Source organism: Nannospalax galili, unplaced genomic scaffold, assembly GCF_000622305.1.
Source record: "Nannospalax galili isolate Female #2095 unplaced genomic scaffold, S.galili_v1.0 scaffold126, whole genome shotgun sequence".
Taxonomy (NCBI): domain Eukaryota; kingdom Metazoa; phylum Chordata; class Mammalia; order Rodentia; family Spalacidae; genus Nannospalax; species Nannospalax galili.
The window spans coordinates 396,289-421,869 of NW_008355275.1; the positions used below are offsets into that span (position 1 = coordinate 396,289).

The 25,581-nt window shown below is 41.7% G+C and overlaps 1 protein-coding gene across 1 annotated transcript in view; it reads left to right on the forward strand.

The window, feature by feature from the left end:
- The first annotated feature begins 863 nt into the window (after window positions 1-863).
- The window catches only part of Cat (catalase), a 41,375-nt gene continuing 16,657 nt past the window's right edge, over window positions 864-25,581 (forward strand). Inside the window, exons 1-7 of the mRNA XM_008852360.3 lie at window positions 864-1,034; window positions 17,222-17,393; window positions 19,171-19,281; window positions 20,715-20,845; window positions 21,436-21,540; window positions 22,264-22,389; window positions 25,288-25,479. Of these exons, the coding sequence (XP_008850582.1) occupies window positions 969-1,034; window positions 17,222-17,393; window positions 19,171-19,281; window positions 20,715-20,845; window positions 21,436-21,540; window positions 22,264-22,389; window positions 25,288-25,479 (903 nt within the window). The 5' untranslated portion in view covers window positions 864-968. The remainder of the gene's footprint in view (window positions 1,035-17,221; window positions 17,394-19,170; window positions 19,282-20,714; window positions 20,846-21,435; window positions 21,541-22,263; window positions 22,390-25,287; window positions 25,480-25,581) is intronic.

Here is a 25,581-nt window from a genome sequence, read left to right on the forward strand (position 1 = left end):
TAACTCCAGTTCCAGGGGATCCAATGCCCTCTTTTGATCTCCATGGGCACTGCATGACCCGGGTGCACTTACATGCAGGCAATACACTCATACACATTAAAAACAAAAAAATACAGTTGGGCCTGGTGGTACACTCCTTTAGTCCCAGTACTTGGGAGGCAGATCCTCTTTCCTCTGCCTTTGGAGTGCTGGGGCTTACAAGGCATGTGCCACTGTGCCAGGGTTATAGGGATCTGAGGATTGAACCCAGGGCTTCATGCATGCTAGGCAAGCACTCTACCGACTGAGTCACACCCCAACCCCTACATATACTTTCTAAAGACAAAGAGCTTTTCATAATTCTTCTTTGTCAAGGGGGAAAATGGAGGAAGCCTGTCACGGCAGTTGTTTAGAGGCCAGTTTGGCTTAGTGAGCTGTCACACGTCAATTCATCTCAGTTGTTTCCTTCTCAAAGAGGAGGATATCCGCACCTATTTGTAGTAAGACAAACTATTCCAGTGTTTTTTATAGTAAACTACTGGTATATCAGCTTGGTAAGGGATAACCCATGAATAAAACAGAAGGAAAATAAAGAAACCATCGATGGATAGCAAACTATGCTTGTATTAGTGTATGACAATTTTGCACAGAGGAACTCAACCCAGGACTTGTGACTCTCAGCACTAAGAGCACCTGTTGGGTAACCAGGGTGCCCTCTGGTCCCCACCCCCGCTTCCCGTCTGCCCACCCACCTCTAGGAGTCCCCTCTTTTCACACCACCAGACTTCCAATCCTGTTCCTCCTAGCTCTCCACCGGCCAATCAGAAGGCGGCCTTCCGGAGGGTGGGGGGGCGGTGCTGTTTGGCGGAGCCTGAAGTCACCCACTGCCGCCGCCAGGGCAGACTAGATCTCTTGCTGGGGTGGAGACCACACTCCCTGCCCGCCCGCTCACCTGCCTGCTTGAGCTCCGCAGTTCCAGAGTCCACACCATGGCGGACAGCCGGGACCCAGCCAGCGACCAGATGAAGCGGTGGAAGGAGCAACGGGCCTCGCAGGTACCCTGTGCTCCGGAGCCCCACGGAGAGCGTGGGCGGTGGCGAGTAACGGCGCCAGCGTCCCCCGGGTGGCCTGCGCTGGGGCTGCACCACCATCCGCGCGCGGAGCGGGAGGAATGCTTGTCCCATGGACTGTTCCATTCCGCAGAGCAGGGGATCGCTGCGGGCCTGCAGGACTTGTCGCCGGCGGCAGGGCTCGGGTGGTTGGCTCTGTTTGGCACTTGTGCCAGCTGGGACAGAGGTCACAGCTTGAGGGAGGCTCAGAGCCTCCTGGGGAAAGAGGCAGAGAGCTTGTAGCAGTAAGCTAGGAAGTGGGAGTAGGCTCCAGCTGTGTCTTCCTGGAATCAGATCCGCACGCCTCGGTGTTTGGGAGGTGCCACCCCAGCAGCATTCACGGTGACATGTGCTGCATGCACAACATTCAACGGTGAAATAAAATAAAATTTGTACTTGAATTTTACTTGAATGACACTTGGAAGCATTGGACCAGGCATTTTAGAGCTGGCAGTAACATTAGGGAGTAATCATTGCTTTGATTCTCAGTACTTGAGTGCCTGCATGTGCCAATTGAACACAGTCATGGGCAAGGTGTCCAAATTCCCATGAAGTAAGACCACACCCTTGAGAAGTTCAGAGTCAAGCTTGGGAGACAAGACACATAAACTGATGATTCCCATCTGATACAGGCTAGCTGGGGAGTGTTGCCAGCAAGGTTTCCCCAAACAGGTGACATGTGAACAGTGTCTTTTATTTTTAATATTTTTATTTATTATTTTTATATTATGTGTGTGAATGTATGTAAGTGCACCCATGTTGTGCAGTGCCCGTGGAAATCAGAAGAGGGTGTTGGATTCCCCAGAACTGGAGTTATGGACAGTTGTTAGCTGCCATGTGGGTGCTGGGAATTGAACCCTGGTCCTCTGCAAGAGCAGTGTTCTTAACCACTGAGCCATCTCTCCAGCCCAGAACAGTGTCTTTTAAACATAAGGGGTATTTCAGCTCAGATTTGGTGAAGACATTTCCTGTTCTGAGCCCAGGAGTGAGGAGTCTGAAAGGGAATCTTTGGAGCAGATGAAACTGCATCTGGTCAGTATTCTTTTGGCAGATGGACCAGTGTCATGACCAGGTCCTATGGCTGCTGGTTTATATGAGAGAGAGAGAGAGAGAGAGAGAGAGAGAGAGAGAGAGAGAGAGAGAGGAGAGAACTGGAACTACATAGAACTGGAACTAGATTCTTCAGAGAGAGAGAGAGAGAGAGAGAGAGAGAGAGAGAGAGAGAGAGAGAGAGAGAAAAAGAGAGAAGTACAAGAGAGAACTGGAACTAGATTCTTTACCTTTCCCTTTCTCAAACCATGCTTACGTTCATGAACTAGGGGATAGGTGCCAAGTGTTCATGGATTGCATTTGTGAAAATTCTATTCTCTAAGTATTCTCTAAGATCTTGGTCTCATCCTTGTTATTTACAACTAGCTCAGTTCAGTTTTTCATGAGTTCATAAAGTAAACCAGGGAGGCAGAATCATAATCAAGGACATGCAGCCAGTTGGTTGTGGAGTCAAGATTAGAACTGAGCTTTTCAGAGCCAGGACCTGTTGTATACCTTGTGGTTGTTAAACTGTCATAGATACTTGGTGAAGTGAAAAAAATATGGGTAGCATAGTGAGATTTTTATAAAATAAAATATACTTATTTTTAAAGGATGACCTGTTTATTCTGAGACTAGCTTGCTTCCTTGTTCGGGGCAGTCATTAACTGTTGCTGAATCATTACATCTCTGCTGTTGATTTCCCTTGTATAGTCTCCCAGGGGAAATACAGCTGGCCTTTATGTGAGGCTACAGGTGGGGGACGGGGGACTCAGTAGAAATATCACTATCTTCTCTGCCCGCCCACTGCATCTCATGCTCTCTGTATATCGCTGGATTGGAGGTTATTGTTGATGTCTCGTGCCTCAATTTGTGCTACTTTGAATACACATTGCTTATTTTTTTGGGGGGGGGCGGGATCCCTCTACTCTCTGAAAGGGACCTAGCATATACCATATAGCCTGTATAAATTTCAAATACTTGGTTGTGGAAAAGTGTCAAGCATTCAGAAAAGTTGAAAAAAATCTATGTAGTACATAGACCTATATAGCTTCCATCTGTATTCTGTAATTAACACTTTGCTATGTACCTTTTCTGTCAGATTCTCCATCTACCCATCCCTTTATCCATTCAGTGTGTCTGGATTTTTTTTAGTGTGTCTTCTCATCATTATACTTTATGCCTGAACACCACAGGGTTGCGAATGGAGAGTCTAGTGTGCATATATGCTTTAAGGTGATATTTACATACAGTGGAATATGTAAATATTATGTGTTCTCTTCCATGAAGTTTAATAAATACATATATCAGTGAATCCTAAATGCTTATCTAGATATACAAGGTTGAGCTGGAGAGACGGCTGCACAAACAGGAGAACCTGAGTTCCAATCCCCAGAACTCATATACAGCCGAATGTTGTAGTGTATACCTTCATAACTCCAGTGTTCCTGTAGGGAGATGGGAGGCAGAGACAGGAGCAGCTTTAGAAGTGTGAAGCCCAGCTAACCTGGGTAGAAAAAAACGAAAACAAACAAACAAACAAAAAAAACCCCAAAAAACAAACCCACCAAGAGGCCCTGTCTTTTTTTTTTTTTAACTTAAAATTTGATTTTTATGGATTGAAAGGATTAGAAGTCATATCATTAAATCCACCACAGCAACCATCAAAGCCATAACATCATTTCATACTGTTTATAAGCACTTACTATTGGTCTGGCTTAGAGCTAGAGACTTAATACACTTTGTGGTTTTGTTCTGTTTCACGCGCTATAACATGTATGGACCAGATGCACTGAAGAGGCTCTGTCTTAAACAAGGTGGAGGGTGAGAACTGGCATCTGAGATTGTCCTTGGTCCTCCACACATGCACCATGTTATGCCTAGGCCTGTATTCACACACAGTAATGCATGCACACACATATGTAAAAATACCAAAAAAGGGAGGGTCCTGTCCTTTAAAAATATATACAAAGTTATCATCACCCTGGAAATTATGTTCGCTAGTCATTCCCTGAAAATTCCTTAAGCCCCCAAAACCATTGTTTTGAGCTTTTAAAACTATTGATTTGTGGGTGCTGGAGAGATGGGGCTGCTAAGCAGTTAAGATCAGGGGGGCTGCTCTTGTAGAGGATCTGGGTTTGATTCCCAGCACCAATATGGTGGCTAGCAACTGTCGGTAACTCCAGTTCCAGGGGATCCTTCACCCTCTTCTGACCTCCATGGGCATTGCTCAACATGGGTGCACTTAGATACATGTAGGCAATACACTTATACATATAAAAATAATAAAATATTTTTAAAATCATTGATTTATGGACTTTTAAAAACATTTTATTATTTTTATTTTATATATATGCATGTATTGCCTGCATGTAGGTAAGTGCACCTGTGTTGCACAATGCCTGAGGACAGAAGAGGCTTTGGGATCCCCTGGGACTGGAGTTACAGTTGTTAGCAGCCATGTGGGTGCTGGGATTCAAATCCAGTTCCTCTGCAAGAAAAGCCACTGCTCTTAACCACTGAACTAGCTCTCCAGCCCCTAGTTTTTACTTTTTCTTTTCTCAGATAGTTTTTAGCTGCCATGTGGGTGCTGGGATTCGAACCCAGGTCTTCTGCAAGGACAACCAGTGTTCTTAACTGCTGAGTCATCTCTCCAGCCCCAATTTATGGACTTTTTATATAAAGGTTTTTTCATTCAGCAAGAATGCTTTATGATTGTTCATGCTGTGCTATGTATCAGAAATTCTTTCTAAGCTATGTAATGCTTTGTTAAATGACTAGACCACCATTTGTTTATGCGGTTCTAGACTATTTCTAGTTTGGGTCTACTGTGAAAAATTTATATGGAAAATTTTCCGCCAGTTGTCTTGTGTACCCATGCTTTCATTTTTCTTAGAAAATACCTAGCCAGATACACTGGCACATACCTCTGATCCCAGTACTAGGGAGGTAGAGGCAAGAGACCATCACCAGTTTGAGGACAACCTGAGCATGGCAACACCCTGTCTTAAGAACAAACAAAATGCTTAAGAGTGGGTTTACTGAGTCACAGGGTCAATGATGCTTTAGGAGATACTGCCCAGCTCTCTTCCAAGGTGGTTGTACCATTTTACACTTCTATCAACAGCATATGAATGTTCCAGTTGCTTCCTACCAACTTTTGGTGCTGACAGTCTTTAATTTAATTGTTACTTTCTGTGATTTTTAATTTGCATTGCTCTGATGACTAGAAGTGCTGAGCATCTTTTCAGATGTCTGTAGCCATTGGCATAAATTCCTTTGCAGTATCTCTTTTAAAAATTAGAGTGTGGGCCAGGGAGATGGCTCAGCCGCTGGGGGTGCATAGTGCTTGCCCAGAGGACTGGAGTTCAGGTCCAGTGTCAGGTGGCTCACAGTGCCTATAACTCCAGTTCTAGGGAGATCTGATGACTCTGGTCTCCAAGGGCACTTGTAATCACATGCACATACATACAAACACATAAACACAGAAACACATACACATGCATATAATTTAAAAAAATAATAAATCTTTAAAAAAAGAGTTTAAAAATTGAATTTTTTAGCTGTTGACTCATATTTTAATTTAGATCCTGTGTGGACTAAGTGCTATAATAATGGTTCCCAACATAATAGAATTGCATAAACATACCAACAATTTCTTTCTTTCTTACATGATGGTGTGAGGTCTACGGGAGTGGGTGAGTGCTCTGTCCCTCACAGTTACTGAGGGACTCAGCTGAAGTAGGCGCCCCACTGGTCAACACATGGCTTTTTAAATTACTCCAGGCATCACTGTTCAGCCACAGAAGGGTCAAGTGAATGGAGGTGGGTACTTGGGAAGTTTAGGGGGTCAGGTTCACTTTCACTCTTGCTTTGGCTAAGACTGTGTCATAGACCACAGCCAAGGATAAGGGAGACTGGGAAATTTTGTCTACTTCTGTGTCTAGGAAGGCAACTCTATTATATAGTCTAAAATATACACTTCCTGCTTACTGAAAATCTATCCATCCATTTTCTTGTGATGTGATTTGTTAACAGGAAGGATCTCTTTTTAATGACTATGTCATTTTTTATTTTATGACACCAAAACATCGTTTTTGCTTTCACTGGATTGTATGAGCTTAAATTTTAGAACTGTTAGCAGGGTCACTCTGCTGTCTCCTCTCTCAAGAACCAAATGCCCAGTGCCAAGTTGGGTTGATTCTTCTGTGGAATCAGACTGTTCGACACCGTGAAAACAATTTGTTGGGCATCTCCTTATGGACAAATGTTGGTGACAGATGAATTTGGAGCTTCGTGGAGGTTAATAATTGAGTATTGAATCCAATGTCTTCATAGACATGAGTTGGATCCACCTAAAAGTCTTTATCTTTCTTCATTTCAAAACACATTAGTGGGAGGTGGTTCTTAGTATCCCCAGATTCCTAGAATGGATCTTAAATAGGAACTTTGTTACTCGTTCAGAATGCATGGGCTGTTCATCTGGGATACCCAGGTTTAATAAGTTGTCTTTGAACATAATAAGCCTGACCCTTTTACCCAGTTTCCTTGTTAACCTGGGAGAGGCTGGTCTTAACCTGTCCATCCTGCCAGTGAGTTGTGAGTCTCTACTTTTTAGGTTAACCCTGATCTTGAGCATGTTGATGGCACACTGCCAACATGAGGGATGCTGGAGGGATGGAGAGGGTGTAGCTGAATTAGCTCTTTTTATACAGGAGCTTTCTTGTCTCACACAAACATCCAGGAATGGAATTGCTAAGTCATGGTGTGTCAGCATGACAGATACCCTAGATGGAATCACATTTTTCTGAGTCTTCCTTTCTACATTTTACCTAGTGTCTAGTTCATTCCAGTTTTTTTCTTCAAGCAAGAAAGGAGAAGCTGATTATAAAGTACAAAATCAGCAAATATTAGTTCACATTCATTTTTATCATTTTTGTTAATTTCCTTCTTAAGTATCTTGACCACTGCAGAGTCAAATATAATGAGAAAAGGACCTCTTTTCATTTGTAGGTTATTAAAATAGTTTATTATTTTTATGTGTATGAGTGTATTGCCTGCATGTATGGAAGTACATCTGTGTTGTGCAGTGGCCACAGAGGTCAGAAAAGGGCGTTGGATCCCCTGGAACTGGAGTTATGGATGGTTGTTAGCTGCCATGTAGGTGCTGGGAACCGAACCCAGGTCCTCTGTAAGAGCAGCCAGTGCTCTTAACTGCTGAGCTATCTTTCTAGTCCCTCTGTATATTATTTTCATTTTTAAGCCTCTCTCTCCAAATTCTCCCTCTATTCCTATCCTATTTTGAAAATTTGAAGTAGACCAGCCTGATCTTAGTGCAACCACACTTAAGACAGTTTCAAGACAGAAAAACCTTGTTTGCAATAGCTAATTTGTGTGTTTTAAAGGCTTGATTTTCTACAGGACTATTCTAAATGTTCCTGATTATTGGAAACTAGTAGCAATGTTTTGGCCATTTCTGGCTGGAACCTGCTTACTCTTGTATAATAAGAGCAGGGCCTTGCTTGAAAAGAGACCATTTCTCATGTGTATAAGTGAATAACTGTTCAGGATGTGCTTAGAGGTTCGACTCTTTGAGTGTGGAGTTAACATTTATCATTTTCGTAGAAAAAACAACTTTTTCCCCCCGAATTAAAATGGTCCATTGGCTCTGTTCCCAGGGGTTCTTGCAATCACTTTTTATTTTCTCCTGCCTTAGCTCTCCTGTAGTTAGCACCATGGAAAGAGGACGGTTCTCTCCTTGCTTGTTAGATAACTTTATTGTTCTCGCTCAGCTTTCTCTGTTATTAGCCTGCGGACTGTGAAAACTGTCAGAATCAAAATGGAGATGCTTGTGTCAGATCTTAGCCATAGCAACAACAAAAATTGTAATAAACCTGAGGAATTGTGGAGGGATCTTATGCCTAATTGGAACTACTCACAAAAGAGTCTGCTAGAACCCCAGTCTCCACAAAGGCCACTACACCTTCCACAGAAAATACTGCAAGAACATCTGTCTAGCAACTGCCTTGACCATTGACACTCTTATTGATCTTTGTGGCTGAAGGTGATTGTTTCACAATAATCTATGCAATCATCCTTTTTTTGTCTTTACACATTTTTTTCTGTCCCCTTTCAAAACACCCATGGTTTCCATGACATACGTGTTCTTCAATGCATTTCTCCTTGTCTATTCCCAAATAAATAAGAGCATTCTTTCAAAGTCTCTCTCTGTTCGTATTTAGGTTGAAGGGCTATAAAATTTACAGGTATGGTAGCAGTTAGGATGCTGTGGAGATGGCATTCAGTACATGGTTTCATTCCAGTAGTTTCCATTTATGTTCTTCATAAAGAGCATGGATGCAGGCCTGGGGAGATGGCTTAGTGGGTAAAGCACTTGCTCTGCAAGTGTGAAGATCCCTAACACCCAGATGAATGCTAGGGAGTAGAGGCAGGGAATTCCCAGGGCAAGCTGGCTGGCTAGACAGGCTGAATTGGTGGGCTCTTGGTTCAAGTGAGAGACTCTGCTTCAATGAATAGGGTGGAGAGGATTGAGGAAGACACTTACCAACCTCTGCCCGCCATGTACATGCACATATTCGTATACCCATACACATGTGAGCATGTATACACGTATGTATACCACATATACATGCAAAAAAGAATATAGTTTTGTTTTTCCTACTCTTCTTAGATTTTACTTTTTTTCTGTGATATGTTGCTTAACATTTTGTTGAATACTTATTTATTGAGTACTTTATATTTTATTTAGTTCATTATTGAGCACCTTTGGTGGACAGTATAGTGTAATTTAGGCATGAATAAAGCAACATGAAACTCATATTTGCCTCTTGAATTTCAAATATTCAATTCATTTTGACTTATTACTGAGGCACCTATTAACTTAAGCTGGAAGAGTCAATTTATAATAAGTATATCCCAGTAAGAAATCTTAGCTTATGGCCCAGAAAGCAGAGTTTTCTATCTTTAAGAAAAATAAAATTATTATTATTATTTTTTAAGAGACAGTCTTATCTGGAACTGAACTATAATGTCTGATTTGACTTTTTACTCACAATTCTTCTGTTTAGCCATTTGAGTACTATGCCACTGTGCCTGGCTAAGCACAGGTTTCCATCTTGAAGACCATCAGAATAATTTTCCAATGTTGTGCATTTATTTCTTTATTTTATACTTGAGGGGACCCCCCCCCCCCCTCCACATAGTATAAGGGATCGTTCTGATCCTCACAGTGCTTCATGACTATTGTTTTCTTTCTCCTTTTTTGTTTTTCATTTTGAGATAGGGTTTCCCTGTGGTGGGGCTGGCCTGGAGCTCACTATGTAGACCAGGCTGGCCTTGAACTCACAGAATTCCACCTGCCTCTGCTTCCTGGGTGCCAGGTTCAAAGGCATGTGGCACCATACCCAGCTGTTATTTATTTTTTAAAGAAGATACATGAGACTGATCCAGAATTTTGGATTACGTGGCCTAGATGAAAGTTAAAATTTTTTATGTGACAGATATTTTTATATGAAAATATTTTCTAGTGACAACAAGAACCAGGCAGGAACTGGTATTTCTGATCTGGATGGTTTTCCAATATACACACATGCATATATCATATGCATAGATGCATATATATATATATGTAGATTGTGTACAGTGCTGACCTCTTGCTCTAGTCTTGATTAGACATGTTGTACAGGAAAAGCAGAATGGAGCTTAGTCAGAGTTCACACATAGCTTCGTTACTGAGGCTCCCTCTTTGCTTTCTCTCCCTCTCTCTAACAACTCCTCCATATTCCTTTTATCAGACTTTTTCTTTGAGTTTTCATTGAAATTCCTCCGCCTCAATCCTACATTATAGAAGATGTCAAACCAGTATTGGAGGAGAGGCCAGTATGCTGAGCCTCCCAATGTCTGTTCTTAGCCACAGTGACGATCTTGTTTTGTTATCTCTCTGCCTACTCCCCTTCTGTTGTGTGAAGCAAGTTACAGGTATGGTGTCATACCAGTAAATATTTCAGTGTGCATGTCCAAAAGATAAGGAACAACTCCTTAGTAGTACCATTGTTCCAGCTAAAAGAAACAATAACAACAACAGTCAGTGTGCTGTTTCCCTCATTATTTCCTGTGTAACCTTGAGACAGCTGCCTCCAGAAAGACCTGGTTGCAGGCCTGACCCTTGCCTGGTTTCAGAGGGTTCCCACCACCCTTATAGCAGAATTTAAACTGTGCCAATGATGTAGATGTGGCTTATGCTGAACACTTACTGTCTTTGGGGAGCCGATGGTGCCTCTCCTGCCAGCCCTGAATGGAAAACCTGGGTTCCAAGTCTCTGAGTTTCTCTGCTAGACAGCCTTTTACCTGTGTGTCCATAACTTATTGATGAAGAAGGAAGTGTGACCTGTGGGTCCACTGGTGAAGCTTCTGGGAAGCTTGGGCCTGGTTTCCTTCAGACCTCACTCCATGGGCCTTTTCTCTTGGGCAATTTTGCATTGTGTCTATTTGAAATAATAAATGATAGACATGCCTGTGGTGAGTTGTGGAGTCCTGGGAGTCCTGGGAGTCACTGAGCCTTTGGGAGGGCTTGAGATCTGTGACCTGGTCTGTCTCACTCTCTTACCACTGTTCAAATCCAGATCCCTGTGAGGTCTGCATATTCCCTGGGGTCATCCATCTCTGAAGTGTATCTCTTGAGTAGGTTATTTCCTTACTCTTTGGTTTCCCATATTGAAAATGGGAAGTGGTTCTTACCTTGAAGGATGCATCTAAGTTACTGTATGTATACCACCCAGCACCTACAGCATGTGCAGATGTGTTGGCTGGGTTGTTTAAAGACAGTGTTATATTTGAGAATTTGAGCTCTTGAGGCAGTGTGCCTCAAATCCTCCTTTCTAGGTATGTGACCTTGAACACATGGTCTAACTTTTTTGCCCTTAGCTTTTTTTTCTGTAAAGTGGGGACAACAAATACCCACTTCAAAGAGATGTTGAATAAATTAAATGTCATATTTGAATAGAGTTAGGCCCATATCTGCATAATGGCTTGAAGTGATTGTTATTTAGGGATTTTAGTGAGTCTAACTTTCTCCCTCCCCCTATATCCAAACTGAGAGAGAAATACAGGGCATTTACCTCCATTAAAGGCATAAACTTAGTTGGAGAATGTGGCCCAGGAACTGTAGCCCAGTGGTCTTGCTAAGATTGCATCCTCGAATTGAGTTTAGCCCCTGCATTCAGGTAACTCTGGGATGACTAGGCCTACCCCTGGGGGAGCAAGAAGGTCAAATCCCTGCCTTGCTTGCTCTGGGGGGAGCTGGCCCCTCTGGCCAGTATAGCTGGGTTCCTTTGCTCAGCTTCCCCAGGCCTGGAAGGCTCTCCCTTTGCCATGGGCAGTCAGACCTCTGGTGGCCCTCTGCGGGGACCCTCCTCTCACCCCCTCTTTCTAGCCATAATACGAATGTACAACTAGCTTCCCCAAGCCCAGCATACATCATTATTTTTTCCTATTTGTGTCTTTTTTTTTTTTTTAAACCACAGATGAAGAAACTTGAAGCTCAAAACACTCTGGTTTCCTGCACATGGAACACACATTGCAGGCACAAGGATCTTTGGGAAATAAGGCAGTTATACACTTGATATTAGTCATTGGAACGAGTGGCTGCCACTGTACTGTCCTATGACTGAAAGTCAGGGGTGGTTTCTGTTGTCCAACTTTCAGTTAGATAATGGGAAAATATGCATAAGGTCTTGGAACTTCTGTGATCAAGAGAACTGATCAGCGGAAGCTGGTAAAGTATCTCACCAGAGGAAGCGAAGCCCATGCCTCCCAACAAAGTTTCTTTATTAACTGTGGCCAAAAGAAGCTTATGAAACGGCAGAGCCAAAGTGGAATTTTACTCGATCATTCACTTCTGATCATAATGCCGGTTTTTTAGACAAGCCAGTTTCTGCAGCAGCTTTCAGAATAACTTTGTCCAAGCTATTTGACCAGAATTTCTTATAAATTAAAATTTTTCCCTCTTTTTTTTTTTGGAGAGGTGATGCCAGGAAAGGTACAGGCTGTTGCTTCTTCCACCTACTGCTTAGAAAAGAGCTTTTCTTGGCCATTTCATGGGAGTTATTTACATTTTGTGCACACAAGCCCTTGTTTTGCATTGGTTGATGTTTTGAGCATTGCATTAAGTATCAGTGATATGGATGTAAAAGGAGTATATTGTCTAGAAAGGAAAAAGTGATATAAACAAGTACTTAGAAAATTCTGCTTTGTGGGGCACAGAAAGGCATTCTTGGCCCTGCTTGATGGATTCTGGCAGTGTGGATGTGGCAGGAAGCGTTTCAGGAGATGCATGGCAGATTCTGTGAACAACTAGCACCTGGAATGTCGACATATTAGCCAGAATTGCAAATGCTGCCCTCTCAGAGAGCGCTCTTAAAATTGTCTGATAGCAGAAAAATTTTCTCTTAATAAGTTCATCTTAAAAATAATCTGCTTCAGCCGGGCGTGGTAGTGCGCACCTTTGATCCCAGCACTTGGGAGGCAGAAGCAGGCAGATCTCTGTGACTTCGAGGCCAGCCTGGTCTGCATAGCAAGTTCCAGGCCAGCTGGGGCTATGGAAGACCCTGTCTCAAAAAGACCAATAATAATAATAATCTGTTATTTTGCTAAATTAAAAACAACAACATAACAATACCAAGCTGGAAGGACTTCCTTTGCCCATTCATTCTCTGTGTAGTTACCTAAGGGCTGGGGAGATGGCTTAGTGGGGATAAAGCACTGGCCGTGCAAGCATGAGACCAGACTTTGGACTTCCAGAACCCAAGTAAAAGCCAAGCAGGTAAGGCAGCAATCTTGTAATCCCACCCCTTGGGAGGCAGAGATGGAATCCCTGGGGCAAGCTGGCTAGCTCCAGTAGCTGATCGATGAGCTCTGAGTTCAATTGAGAGACCCTGTTTCAATAAATAAAGTTGAGTGACAAGGAAGACATCCAGTGTAAACTTTGATCCTGCATATGCAACACACATGTGTTCTGGCACACACAGGAACACACACACAGGAACACACATACACACACATCTGTTCACACCACATACACATGCACACATAAAAAATTTAAAAACGAAGTTACCTAAGTTTTCTGAGCAAGAAGTATCACCCTTTACAATGAATTCCTGACATTTGTCTTATGGGATTATTAGGAAGCTTAAGTGAGTATCTTGTGGTCCATTCTCCAGCCCCACTCATTCCTCTTAGTTAGTAAATCTTTATTGCATGATGGTGTTATTATGATTACTGTTATTATTTTCAGGGCTGGGACTGCAGCCCCGGGCCCCAGGTGTGTTAGCCAAGTGTTTGTTCTACCACGAAGCAACACCCACTTCCACTGCAGTGTTTTCATCTCATCAAATATATTACTAATGAATCCTGCATCTCTTAGTGTAGGTCAGGCCCTCTATCTAATGCTGCCCTACACATCCTTTGAACTTGGGAGTCTTTTCATTTCCAGTCTTTGCCCACTGGCCTCTTTTCTGCCCTGCTGACTATTAAAGCTTTTCCTGCCATGTTTGTTTGCAGATAACTTGTGTGAACATGAGGCTTTGTGAGGAAAGCTGTTAATAACTTAGGAAAATTGATCAATTGAAGTGGAGAAATGGAAGTGATTCTGTGTGTGTATGTGTTAAGTGTGCATGTCTGTGTAGGTGCATGTGCAAATGTGTGTACATTTGTGTGGGAAGCTAGATGAGAACCTTGAGTGTTGTTTCTCAGGCCAAGTAGGCTAGGCTGGCCGGCCAGGGCACTCCAGGGTCCTCTTGTCTTCACTTTCCAGAACTGGGATTACAAGCATGTACTCACTACCACACCTGGCTTTTTTATGTCTGTTCTGGGAATTGATATCAAGCCTTCATGCTGACAAAGCAGATACTTTATTGATTAAACTATCTACTCAGCCCCTAGAAACAATTCTTGACAGTTGGTTTGTAGCTGAGAAACCCAGATTTCGTGTCTTAGCGGGACTCATGTCAGGAAGGGAATTGTTGCAACAGACTGGAGGGAGGACCAGGACTCCCAGTCTGGGCTTCTATGATTTCCTGTCATCAGGCAAACCTGTGCTTCAGTGTTTCATTAATTTATTCACTTATCCAGTGAACTCTGCATCTGCCTCCTTTTGGCATGGTTTTATGTCTTTCCTGCATTAGTAAGGGTGCAGGTGTATGCACAACACTCGACCTGGCCAAGTTTCCTTTTACAAGGCTCTTAGTAGTGGCTCTCATATGCTTCAAATTTTATAGGATGTATGTACACACACACACACACACACACACACACACACACACACACAGACACGCACATATGCACAAAATTTATATGTTACAATTTTCTATATAAATAATACGTAATATAATGGATGTTCTTTATGTAGTAAAAAGGGCATTTAAAGAACATACAGGTTTAGTTTGCTCTGATTCATTTATTATGCTAATTTTGGATCATCTTAAAGCACTGTAGGTCAGTAGTTCTCAATCCTGGCTTTACTTTGGAATCGCCCAGGAGTTTCGCTTTAGAAAATATCCTAGGCCTCCCCCGAGTACTTATACCAGAAATCTCTAGAGGGATGACCCAGACATCAAGATGCTTTAGAAAGCTCCTGGGGGATTACCAAGGTTGAAAACCAAGGCTTGAGGTTTAAAGTAAAGCAGAGGTGGTGCAGTTTCACTCTTTATTTTCTTGATTTCTTTTCATCCCTAAGTGACAAGTCAAACTCTGTAGGATCACATGGATCAGCAACATGAGGCTCTTCAGAAGAGAGTGATGTGGTTGGATGGTCATTGCTGGTTGGACCCTTAAACTTTGGAAGGACCTGTTGCCAAACAGGAACAGGGACACGGGTGGTGGGGTGAGCATCTAGATGGAGGAGAGCAGATCTGTTGTGATTACTAGAAAGATCTAAAATGCTTTCTGCTTCTGCTGTCAGGACACTTTGTCTCTGCCAGTAAAGTGGTGCTGCATGTGAGCCGAATGACTATGCTGCATTTGACCAGGCTCCATCCAGCTCTTTTCATTCCTATGTCAGCTTTGGGAGATACTCCTGCCCATTTTGAAGATAAAAAATGGAGATTCAAGTTTTTGGCATAGTCCTATAATCTCACCTATTCAGCAGGGTGAGGTAGGAGGATTGCAAGTTTATGACCCACCTGGACTACAGAGCAAGTTCAAGGCCAGCCTGGGCAACTTAATGAGACCTTGTCTTAAAATAAAAAATAGCTGGAGATATAGCTCACTGATAGAGCTCTTGCTGAATGTGCAAGGCCCTGGGTTCAATCCCCAGTTCCACACACACACATATGCACACATAGTGGAGACTCAGATATAAGCAACTTGCCGGGAGCTGGATAACTGAGGATGTGCATGCCAGCCTCAGTTTCTCCATGGTGCTGCACTGGCCTCTTTCCATTTTGGAAAAGAGGAAACAGAAAGGGACGCTTACTGTTATGTATGAGAGTCTTGTTTATGAATTTTACAAATTCCAAGATCATTTTTTCCCAGTCTCTTTCCTTACATAGCTCACAGGATTTGGGTTTTGTTATTGTGATGGTGGTGCTACGGCTTGGGCAGCAGCTTGTACATGCTCAGCAAGCTCCCTAACATTGAGCTCTGTCCCCAGCCGAGGACTTCACAGTTTTAGAAGTGTCCACTCCCTACCGTATCATCTCCTAGAGAAGAGGCAGGTATTAACTTTAAATATTTTATTTATTATTTTTATTTTATGTGTATGAGTGTATTGCCTGCACGTATGTGAGTGCACCCATGTCGTGCAATGCCGCGGAGATCAGAAGAGGTCTTCGGATTCCCATGGAACTGGAGTTAAGGATGGTTGTAGCTGCCATGTGGGTGCTGGGAATCGAACCCGGGTCCTCTACAAGAGCAGTCAGTGCTCTTAACTGCTGAGCCGTCTCTCCAGCCCCAGTTATTAACTTTAATATGTGAGACCGGTAATGCATGGTGAGTAAATGCTGTATATCTGATGCTCCAGGTGTGGGGAAACACTGAGTACTTTTGTCTGCATGTGATTGTTGGTGTGCTGATTTTGAGTTGTTCTCCCAAGAGAACAAAGACAGAGTCACTTCATCCCTGTGTTTTCTGATTTCCCATGGACAAAGGAAAGACCAGAGAGGCAGTTGCCTGTGGTTAAAAATATCATAAAGGGGTGAATGTAATCAAAGTAAGTTTTATGCATGTATGAAAATACCAGAACAAAACTCCTTATTTTCTACGATTAAGGTAGGCTAATAAAGATGCTTAAGAAAAAAGTACTTTGTGACCATGGTGCCGATGAAGCTAGTTGCTGCCCAGCGTCCTGTGGGGCTTTGAATACTGTGGTTATCTCAGGGGAGGGGCAGTTGAGAGACTTAGTGATGCAACTGAAATTGGGAAACAGGGTGGATTCAACAAGTTCTTTAATGTGGTAAAAATAGCTAGCCTTGTTTCAGAGACCAGTAACTCTTTAAAGCATTAATACTATAATCTGTCTTATTAGAAACAATTATTTTTAGTCATAATAAAAGACAGTTTTTTTTTTTCTCAATTGAGAGCAGATACTATCGATAGTGGGCATACAGAGCTTAAGAGAAATGAGTGCACTTTCCACAAATGGCACCTTTGAACATCCACAGTGTGACAAAGTGTTTGTAAATCCCAAGGGACGCATCAGCCGGCATAGATTCTTTGGAGACCATCTTCTACTGTTAGTTTCAGCATTCAGTGTTAAGCACATATGACCCCTTTTGGGGGTGCCCCATCTTGGGGCTCACTGTGGAACCCACAGCATTGTTCGGTAGCTTAGTTGCCACGCCAGTTGGCATGCATTTAGCCACCTTCCTGCTTTCCAGAGCGAGGGTCTTAGCAGTTGGCATTGAGGTTTGTCAAAGATTCTTGAGAGCTGACTGTAAATTTCAGACAAGGGCATATTTTGAAGTATAGAGTGCTTTGGACACAGGAAGTTTAGAAGTGAGAAAGTGGTGTATAAATTGAAAATGACAGTGTAAGTTAAGGGTACAAGTGTCCTGACTCTCCTGAACTTTTTTCCTTATATGTTCCTGTAGAAACCCGATGTCTTGACCACTGGAGGCGGGAACCCAATAGGAGACAAACTCAATGTTCTGACTGCAGGGCCCCGAGGACCCCTTCTCGTTCAGGATGTGGTCTTCACTGATGAGATGGCTCACTTTGACCGAGAGCGAATTCCAGAGAGAGTGGTGCATGCTAAAGGAGCAGGTGAGGGAGATCGGTGTTCTTCACACCTAACACCTGGGCCAGAGAATTTCCCAAAGCATTGCAGGGCCTTAAATAGTAGGAAACTTCTAATTATTATGAGTAATCTTCCTTTAATAAGAGTCCCAAATCTGCATTCTTGGGAGAAAGGAATATGCCCATCAGTAGAACAATTTCTTAGGTTTACATTACACATTATATATAAAACAATTTTAAAATACTAACTTTAGGAGCTAGGGAGATGGCTCAGTTGATAAAGTACTAAATGCACAAGTATGAGGACCTGAGTTCAGATTTCTAGTTCATGGCAGGTGAAAAACAGCCAGGTGTGGTAGAATGCACCTGTAACCTTAGTGCTGGGATGGGGTTGGGGGGTTGGGGAATGACATGGACATGTGACAAGAGAATCTTAAAAGCTTATTAGCCTGCTAACCTACCTAAACTGATGAACTTCAGGCTCAGTGAGAGACCATGTCTCAAATGAATAAGTAAGAAAGCAAGAAAATAAATAGAGCAATCAAGGAAAGATACCCAGTATTGACCTCTGGCTTCCACACTCAAATACACACATGTACTCTTCACACCTGCATGCTCACGTGCATATGCACAGATATACATACAACACACACAGACACACACACACATACACAAAACCAAACAAAAAATAGTAGTGTTCCAGCTAGTGATGACACATGGTTGTCATTTTAAACACATATGAAGCAGTGGTAGAGAGACTGAGTTCAAGGTTAGCCTATGCTAAGAGCCCATCTCAATAGTCCACAGGCTGGGGATGCAGCTCAGTAGTAGTGTGCTTATTAGCAAGTCCTGGCCTTGAGCTCCAGCACCTCACAAACTGAAAAGTAACCTTTCATGGTTTTCCATCATGCAGTTCAATAAAGGAACGAAAATACTGATACAGAAACACATTAACTACAATGCAGTTTAAACTGTACACTTAGGATATAAATACTGAGATAATTTGCAAAATCGAGCATAGTTATTCTGGAGTGGTGAATTTGTGGTTGGTGATTTTTCATTCTCTTTTGTCAGAACTTCTATAAAACTTTGATCTTGCTTTTATGGTAGAAGTAGATGGTAGTGATGATTAAAAAGAAACACTCAGTAGGAAAACGAGCACCATAGACCGGAAATAAAACCCCAACATTTTCTTCTCAGCCTGCTTCTGTGGACTTACAATTTTTTTTTTGGTCTTTTTGAGACAGGGTCTCCCTGTAGTCCCAGCTGTTCTGGAACTCACTGTGTAGACCAGGCTGGCCTTGAACTCACAGAGATCTGTCTGCCTCTGCCTCCTGAGTCCTCCACGCCTGGCTGGACTCCAAATTTCTTCATGTCATCTTTCTAGGTAGATTTCGTCTCATTTTTTTTGTGCCATTTCCTTCACGACTTGATTTGCTATTCGGTTTGTTGTTCAGCACCTTGTTGTTGACTGTTCTTTTTGTCCCTTCTTTTCTCTGTTCCTTCCTGTCCTGTCCCTCTTTCTTTCCTAGGCCTTGTCTGTACTTCAAGGCTCTCTGAGGTCCTGTATCTTTGGTCAACTTTGACAAACTACTCCTAATTGCCCCCACCTCCTCCTTCTGGCTTCAGCTGTGTGGCAGTCAGGAGAGCACTGAGTGGCAATAGGGCTTTGCATTTTCCTCTTAACCCTATCATGTTAGAAGCTCCCCAAAGGCTGGCACTGGGTCTTCAGTTTGTCTTGTCACAAGTGCCCATTGAGGATATGGTGGCCTGAGTGATGGTCTTTCTGTGTCTTTTTCATTAGGTGCCTTTGGCTACTTCGAGGTCACTCATGATATCACCAGATACTCCAAGGCAAAGGTGTTTGAGCATATTGGAAAGAGGACTCCCATTGCAGTTCGATTCTCCACAGTCGGTAAGTCAGTTTGCATGCCTGGTCAGCTAAACTTAACCTGCACCTTATTTAGGGGGATTTATAACTTAATCTGAAGAAAAACTTTTAAGAAATAGAAAGCAAGTACTTATCTAAAATTTAGCCAGTTTTATTGTAGTAAAAGAATATCTGGAGATATATAGGAAGTTACATTTCTGTGTTTTGAAGTCTTAGGAAATCACCCTTGTGAAGAGGTTAGCTCTGCAATTCTGTGACATTTAGAAAGAACTTTCCACAAGTGATTGCCTCAGTGAGGAAAGTGGAGTGGGGATCTTATTTAATAACTATGATAACAACTGCCCTTTACTGATAATTAAGTCTAGAACATAGTATAGGTGATTTACTAATACTAATACGTAGATCTGTTTTGCAATATGGGATTAATCCATTTTAGAAAGATTTAGTCATTTTTTTTTCACGTTACAGAGTTAGTATTTGTACCTAACATACCACACACACACACACACACACACACACACACACACACACACATCTCAACACATCACAGTGCCTAATTAGTTAGGCTTTGGTCTTTGGCTTTGTGCCTTAAAAAAGACTTCAGGGACTAGAGAGATGGCTCAGCAGTTAAGAGCACTTGCAGATCTTGCAAGAGGACCTCAATTCCATTCCCAACATGGTGCCTATCAACTGTCCATAACTCCAGTTTCAGAGGATCCAATGCCCTCTTTGACCCTTCGTAGGCATTGCATGCTTCTATATGATGAACTTAACATACATGCAGGCAAAATACTCACACACATAAAATAGAAATAAAATGTAATTGCTATAGTGTGCAGAAATAAGATTAAGATAAACCTATATCTTAACTAATTGTCTTCTTACTAACTTCCTAATTCTAACAATTCACTTTGATCATTACTTTAATCTTCACAATTATTTTAATTACTCTCTTATTTTAATTACTTATTTAACCAATGTTATCTTTTTTATGGATAATCTTGTCTGCTGTTATATATTTGCTCTTATCAATCTCAATTTATTCTTTTGTTTGATTTCTAGACCCAATTAAAATATTTTATTATTTTAATTTTATGTGTATGAGTGTATTGCCTCCATGTGTGTAAGTGCACCCATACTATGCAATGCCCGTGGAGGTCAGAAGTGGGCATTGGATCCCCTGGAACTGGATTTACAGACGGTTGTTAGCTGCCATGTGGGTGCTGGGACTTGAACCTGGGTCCTCTGCAAGAGCAGTCAGTGCTCTTAACCACTGAGCTAGCTCTCCAATCCTGATTTCTAGACCCCATTAGAAAAAAATTACTGCAGACATTTAAATACTTAATCTGCTTCCAGGAAGTGGATTGGGGAGGACAGAAGCTGACAGTTCTCTGTGATTTATGATTTCTTTGTTAAAGTGCTGTGGCTGTGCCTTATTCTTCCATTGACTCTTCCAGCTGGAGAGTCGGGCTCTGCTGACACAGTTCGTGACCCTCGAGGGTTTGCAGTGAAATTCTACACTGAAGATGGTAACTGGGATCTTGTGGGAAATAATACCCCTATTTTCTTCATCAGGGATGCCATATTGGTATGTCATGGAATACTTTGCTCTCTACAAGTGTTGTTGATATATATTGGTTTCTAGTATTCTGTGTGGGTTGGTATTTGAGGACAAGCCCTGGGAAAAGGAGAGAATGTGGATTATCTGGACTATCCTTTTAAATATATTTTTTCAGAATTTTGTATCTTTCTATAAGATCAGATGATAATTATCACTGGCCTTAGATTTGGCTCATCAAGATTTTTTGACCTCGTGGGAATAGTCCATCTTTCCTTGCAGAGTACAGATGATTGGCCAAGAGAGGCTTTGCTTGAAAAATAGAGGATATGTCTACATATCCTGCTAGTGTGTGTGTGTGTGTGTGTGTGTGTGTGTGTGTGTGTGTGTGTGGCATTGTTGTTTAAAGAGATACTTTAGCTTTAAGTACATTTTTTACTATATCTAAGGAATTGGTTGTATATGCTAAGGAAATTTCACTTTAGAATTTAGCAGTTTAAATTTCTAGAACTGGATTGATTAGCATTATATTCCATAAATGCGCCATAGACAGTGTATCATGTAAGACACTATAATTCTTGTAAACTTGGGTTTTTTACTTTTCTCCCTGCCCCATTTAGTTTCCATCCTTTATCCATAGCCAAAAGAGAAATCCGCAAACCCACCTGAAGGATCCCGACATGGTCTGGGATTTCTGGAGCCTCCGTCCTGAGTCTCTCCATCAGGTGAGAACTGTTTCTTCTTCAGTCTATTATAATGTATCACTTGGGATGGAATTGCTAATCAGGCCTTATAATGTATTTTTGCAGTTTTGGTTGTTTATTGGAATTGATTCTTGGCTGTCTTTCAGGGATAAGTCTTCAGATTTCTTGCTCATAAAGAGTTTTAGAGTGACTGATTTTTATCTTCATTCATAGGCTTAAGTGGTAATGTTAAATGGCTGGAAACTGATCAATTTGTATTTAGCAGTCTTAACAATTAAAATCTATAAACCAGATGTGGTGGTACACACCTTTAATCTCAGCACTCAGGAAGCAGAGGCAGGTGGATCTCTGTGAGACTGAGGACAGCCTGGTCTATGTGGCAAGTTGTAGACCAGCTTGGGGCTTCCGGGAGATCTTGCCTCAAAAGAAAGAAAAAAAAAAAAAGTCTAATTTGAGGTAAAGCTATGTATTAGGGAAATGAGAATAAAGTAACACCAAACTATTTGGTATTAAAATAAAGTTTGAACAATGGCTTAGGCTACTTTTCAGATTTGTATTAGTATAGAATTTTCTGATGACATTACTAATTTATGCATCCTCATACTTTAAAATTTTTGTCATTTTCTGTAGATGAACTAAAAGTAGCTCTTCCCATGGGAAATTAATGGGTATGTTCCATGCCATGAACTTTGTATATTTTGATTTAAATCCAAGGACTTTAGGCTCTCCATTTCTGTTTTTTAGGTTTCTTTTTTGTTCAGCGATCGAGGGATTCCAGATGGACATCGGCACATGAATGGATATGGATCCCACACTTTCAAGCTGGTTAACGCAAATGGAGAGGCAGTTTACTGCAAATTCCATTATAAGGTACACTTCTCAGGGCAGAGGGTACAAGGCTCTTCTGCCTACTAAACGTCTCTTCTTGCTTCTCCCACTGTACCTTTGCCTCCACTCAGGGTACAAAGAGTTGGTGTAGTTGATTAGCCCTATGAATACTTTGTGGCCACTGCTCTGGTGGACAAATTCAGGCCACTCAATTAGAACTGTGTGTAGTCAGTCCTTGGTCACTTTACATGTGTCTAGAGGAAGAGCAATGGCTGCTATCTTTCTATAACCTTGGCTTACATTATAATAAACTATATTACCAGTGAATTTGAGAGGGTTAGCAGTATTCTTAAAGAACCTCAAGGGATTAAAAATAGAAGCTTGAGAACTTCTGTTTCCAAATATTACTGCTAAAATAGGAAGAAGGAAGTGGGCTTGTGACAAATGCAGTCTCCCTTTTTGTGTATTTGTGGTACTGGAACTGAACCAAGACCCTTACTCATTCTAGGCACTGAACTGCATCCCCAGCACTCTTTGTATTCTGTATTTTGAGACAGGGCCTAACTAAGTTACCCAAGCCAACTTTGAACTTACTCTGTAGCCCAGGTAGACGTTGAACTTGCCTCCTGCCTCAGCCTCCTGAGTAGCTGGGATTTCAGGCCTGTACAACCCAGACTCAACAACTCTCCCTTTTAATGTCATCCAGAAGCCCTACTTCCTTCCATCATGTTTATCAGAGCAAGTTGTTCAGGTGTTTTCAGTAGGAAAATTGTCCCCTTCCTTTATATTTGTACTAAGAAACAGTTAACCCCTTGATTTATTATTGACAAAAGGAGCTGTTTAAGGTGATTTAGAGCAAGACTGGGTGACTTTGGGGGATACCCAATCTAGACAGTAGTTTTGGAGTTAGGACAGTTGAACTCAGATCTTGACTGTCCTGGATAACCATGACATTGGGCATATTGTTAGTTCTTCTCATGTAAAGTTGGGATGCTTCTCCTAACTGTTCACAGACCTAGAATGACGAGATTACTTATGAGTTTGTTCAGCAGAGGATCCTGAGGTAGGCTGATAGATATATCTAGCTTATTCTACCTAAAACCAGGGGATTCAGCTAAAATCAGAAAATTTTTGCACTATTATTGCTTAATTGAATGTTTTAGTTCACTGGATTACCTACAGACAGTGGCCTTCATTTTTTAATCCCGAAGGCGGCTTCCTTTCTGGCCCCTTCCAGAGTTGATTTTGCTAAGAAAATGTTTCCATGGCACATGGCTTCTGGAGTCTTTCAGGATAAGGTGCATGATCAGTCAGTTGAAGAGGAGGACTCTGGTGATGGGAGCACTGAGGAAAGTGACACAGTACCTTTGGATTTTATTGGCTTGTTTGGAAAGGCAGGATGTTAATTGTGCCTGCATATAGAGAACTAGTTCAGAGTGGTTACACTGAAGTTCTTTTTAGCTCTGTGAACTCTGATTCTATAATTCCTTAAAAAATAAAATAAAAGGAAGGGACTGGAGAGATGGTTCAGGGGCTAAGAGCACTGGCAGCTCTTACAGAGGACCTGGGTTTGGTTCCCAGCATTTACATGGCAGCTAACTCCTGTCCTTAATTCCAGTTCCTGGGCATCCTATGCCCTCTTCTGGCCTCCACGGTCACTACATTCATGTGGTGCACTTCAATACATGCAAACACAACACTCATACACATAAAGATAAAATGAAATAAAAGGAAGTGAATGGGATGGAGGATTATTAGCTGATCACAATTTCAAGTAATTGATTTGAGATGGTAATGAAATTATTTCCAGCATTTCTGGGTATATATCTCAAGCAACTAAAATCAGTATGTCTAAGAGACATCTGCATCCTTGTGTTTATGGAAGCAGTGTTCACAATAGCCAGAAAATGGAAATAACCTAAGTGTCCATCAACTGATGGAGTAAGAAAGCAAGATACAATGGACTGTTGTTTAGCCATAAAAAAGAAAGAAAGAAAAAAGAAACCCTTGTCAGTGTGACAGCATGATGGAGCTGAGGATCATTGTGATCAATGGAACAAGCCAGGCCTATCAAGACAGATGCTGCATGCTCTCTCTCATCTGCAGAATATGAAAAAGTTGATTTCATAGAGGATGAGTGTAGAACGATGGCTGTCAGAGGCCATGGAGAGTAGGGGCTGGAGGGGAAAGGCCGATTGGTGGGTCCTGGGCCACAGCTAGAGAGGTGCGAGTTTGAGTGTACTGTTGATGGATGGTGACACTAGATAGTGACTGTGCACTACAGACCTCAAAAGGCTGAAAGAAGGGATTGGGATGTTTTGCCATAAAGAAGTGGTGTCACCCCATTAATATGCATAACTTTTGTTGTTTTTATGTAAGTTAAATAAATTCCAAGTTTTAAAATGTCTAAGTTTATTAATCTTTTTCTTATTTTGACTTTTAAAAAATGATTTATAAAGTAACATGAAGGCCATTGAGATGACTCAGTGGGTTATATGCTTGTCACTAAGCCTGACAACCTGAATTTGATCCCTGGGACCCATATGGTAAAAGGAGAGAACTGACCCCTGTAAGCAAGTTGTCCTCTGACCTCCACCCAAGCACTGTGGCATGCAAATGTCACCCCCTCAAATAAATACATAATGTCATAAAATTTTTTAAGTGGAACTCAAGTGTTTTGTTTAAATTTTTAATTCAAATAATACAGACTATATAGGGAAAGAGAGGAATGATTTTAAATATGAAAAATGTGAAAAAATTCTCTTGATGAGTAGAATTTCTGAATATCAAATTCATTAGTATCAGCTTTGAATAACAGAAGCATTGTTATTAAGAAACTTCAGTCTGAGTTATGGTCCCCATAACTCTTTAATGAACTGCTGATTGTTTTGAGACCCTCTCAATAAGTGTGAGTCTGAATTTCCTTCTTTCACTTTGTAGACTGACCAGGGCATCAAAAACTTGTCTGTTGAAGAGGCAGGAAGACTTTCCCAGGTAGATCCAGACTACGGCCTCCGAGATCTTTTCAATGCCATTGCTAAAGGCAACTACCCGTCCTGGACTTTCTACATCCAAGTCATGACATTTAAGGAGGCAGAAACTTTCCCATTTAATCCATTTGATCTTACCAAGGTAAGTCAGCAACAACTGTATTGTTTTCTTCTATATCTTCTTACCTAATTAAGAAAAAACATATAGCCAAGCCTTCACAGTGATGGGGACTCCATAGATAAG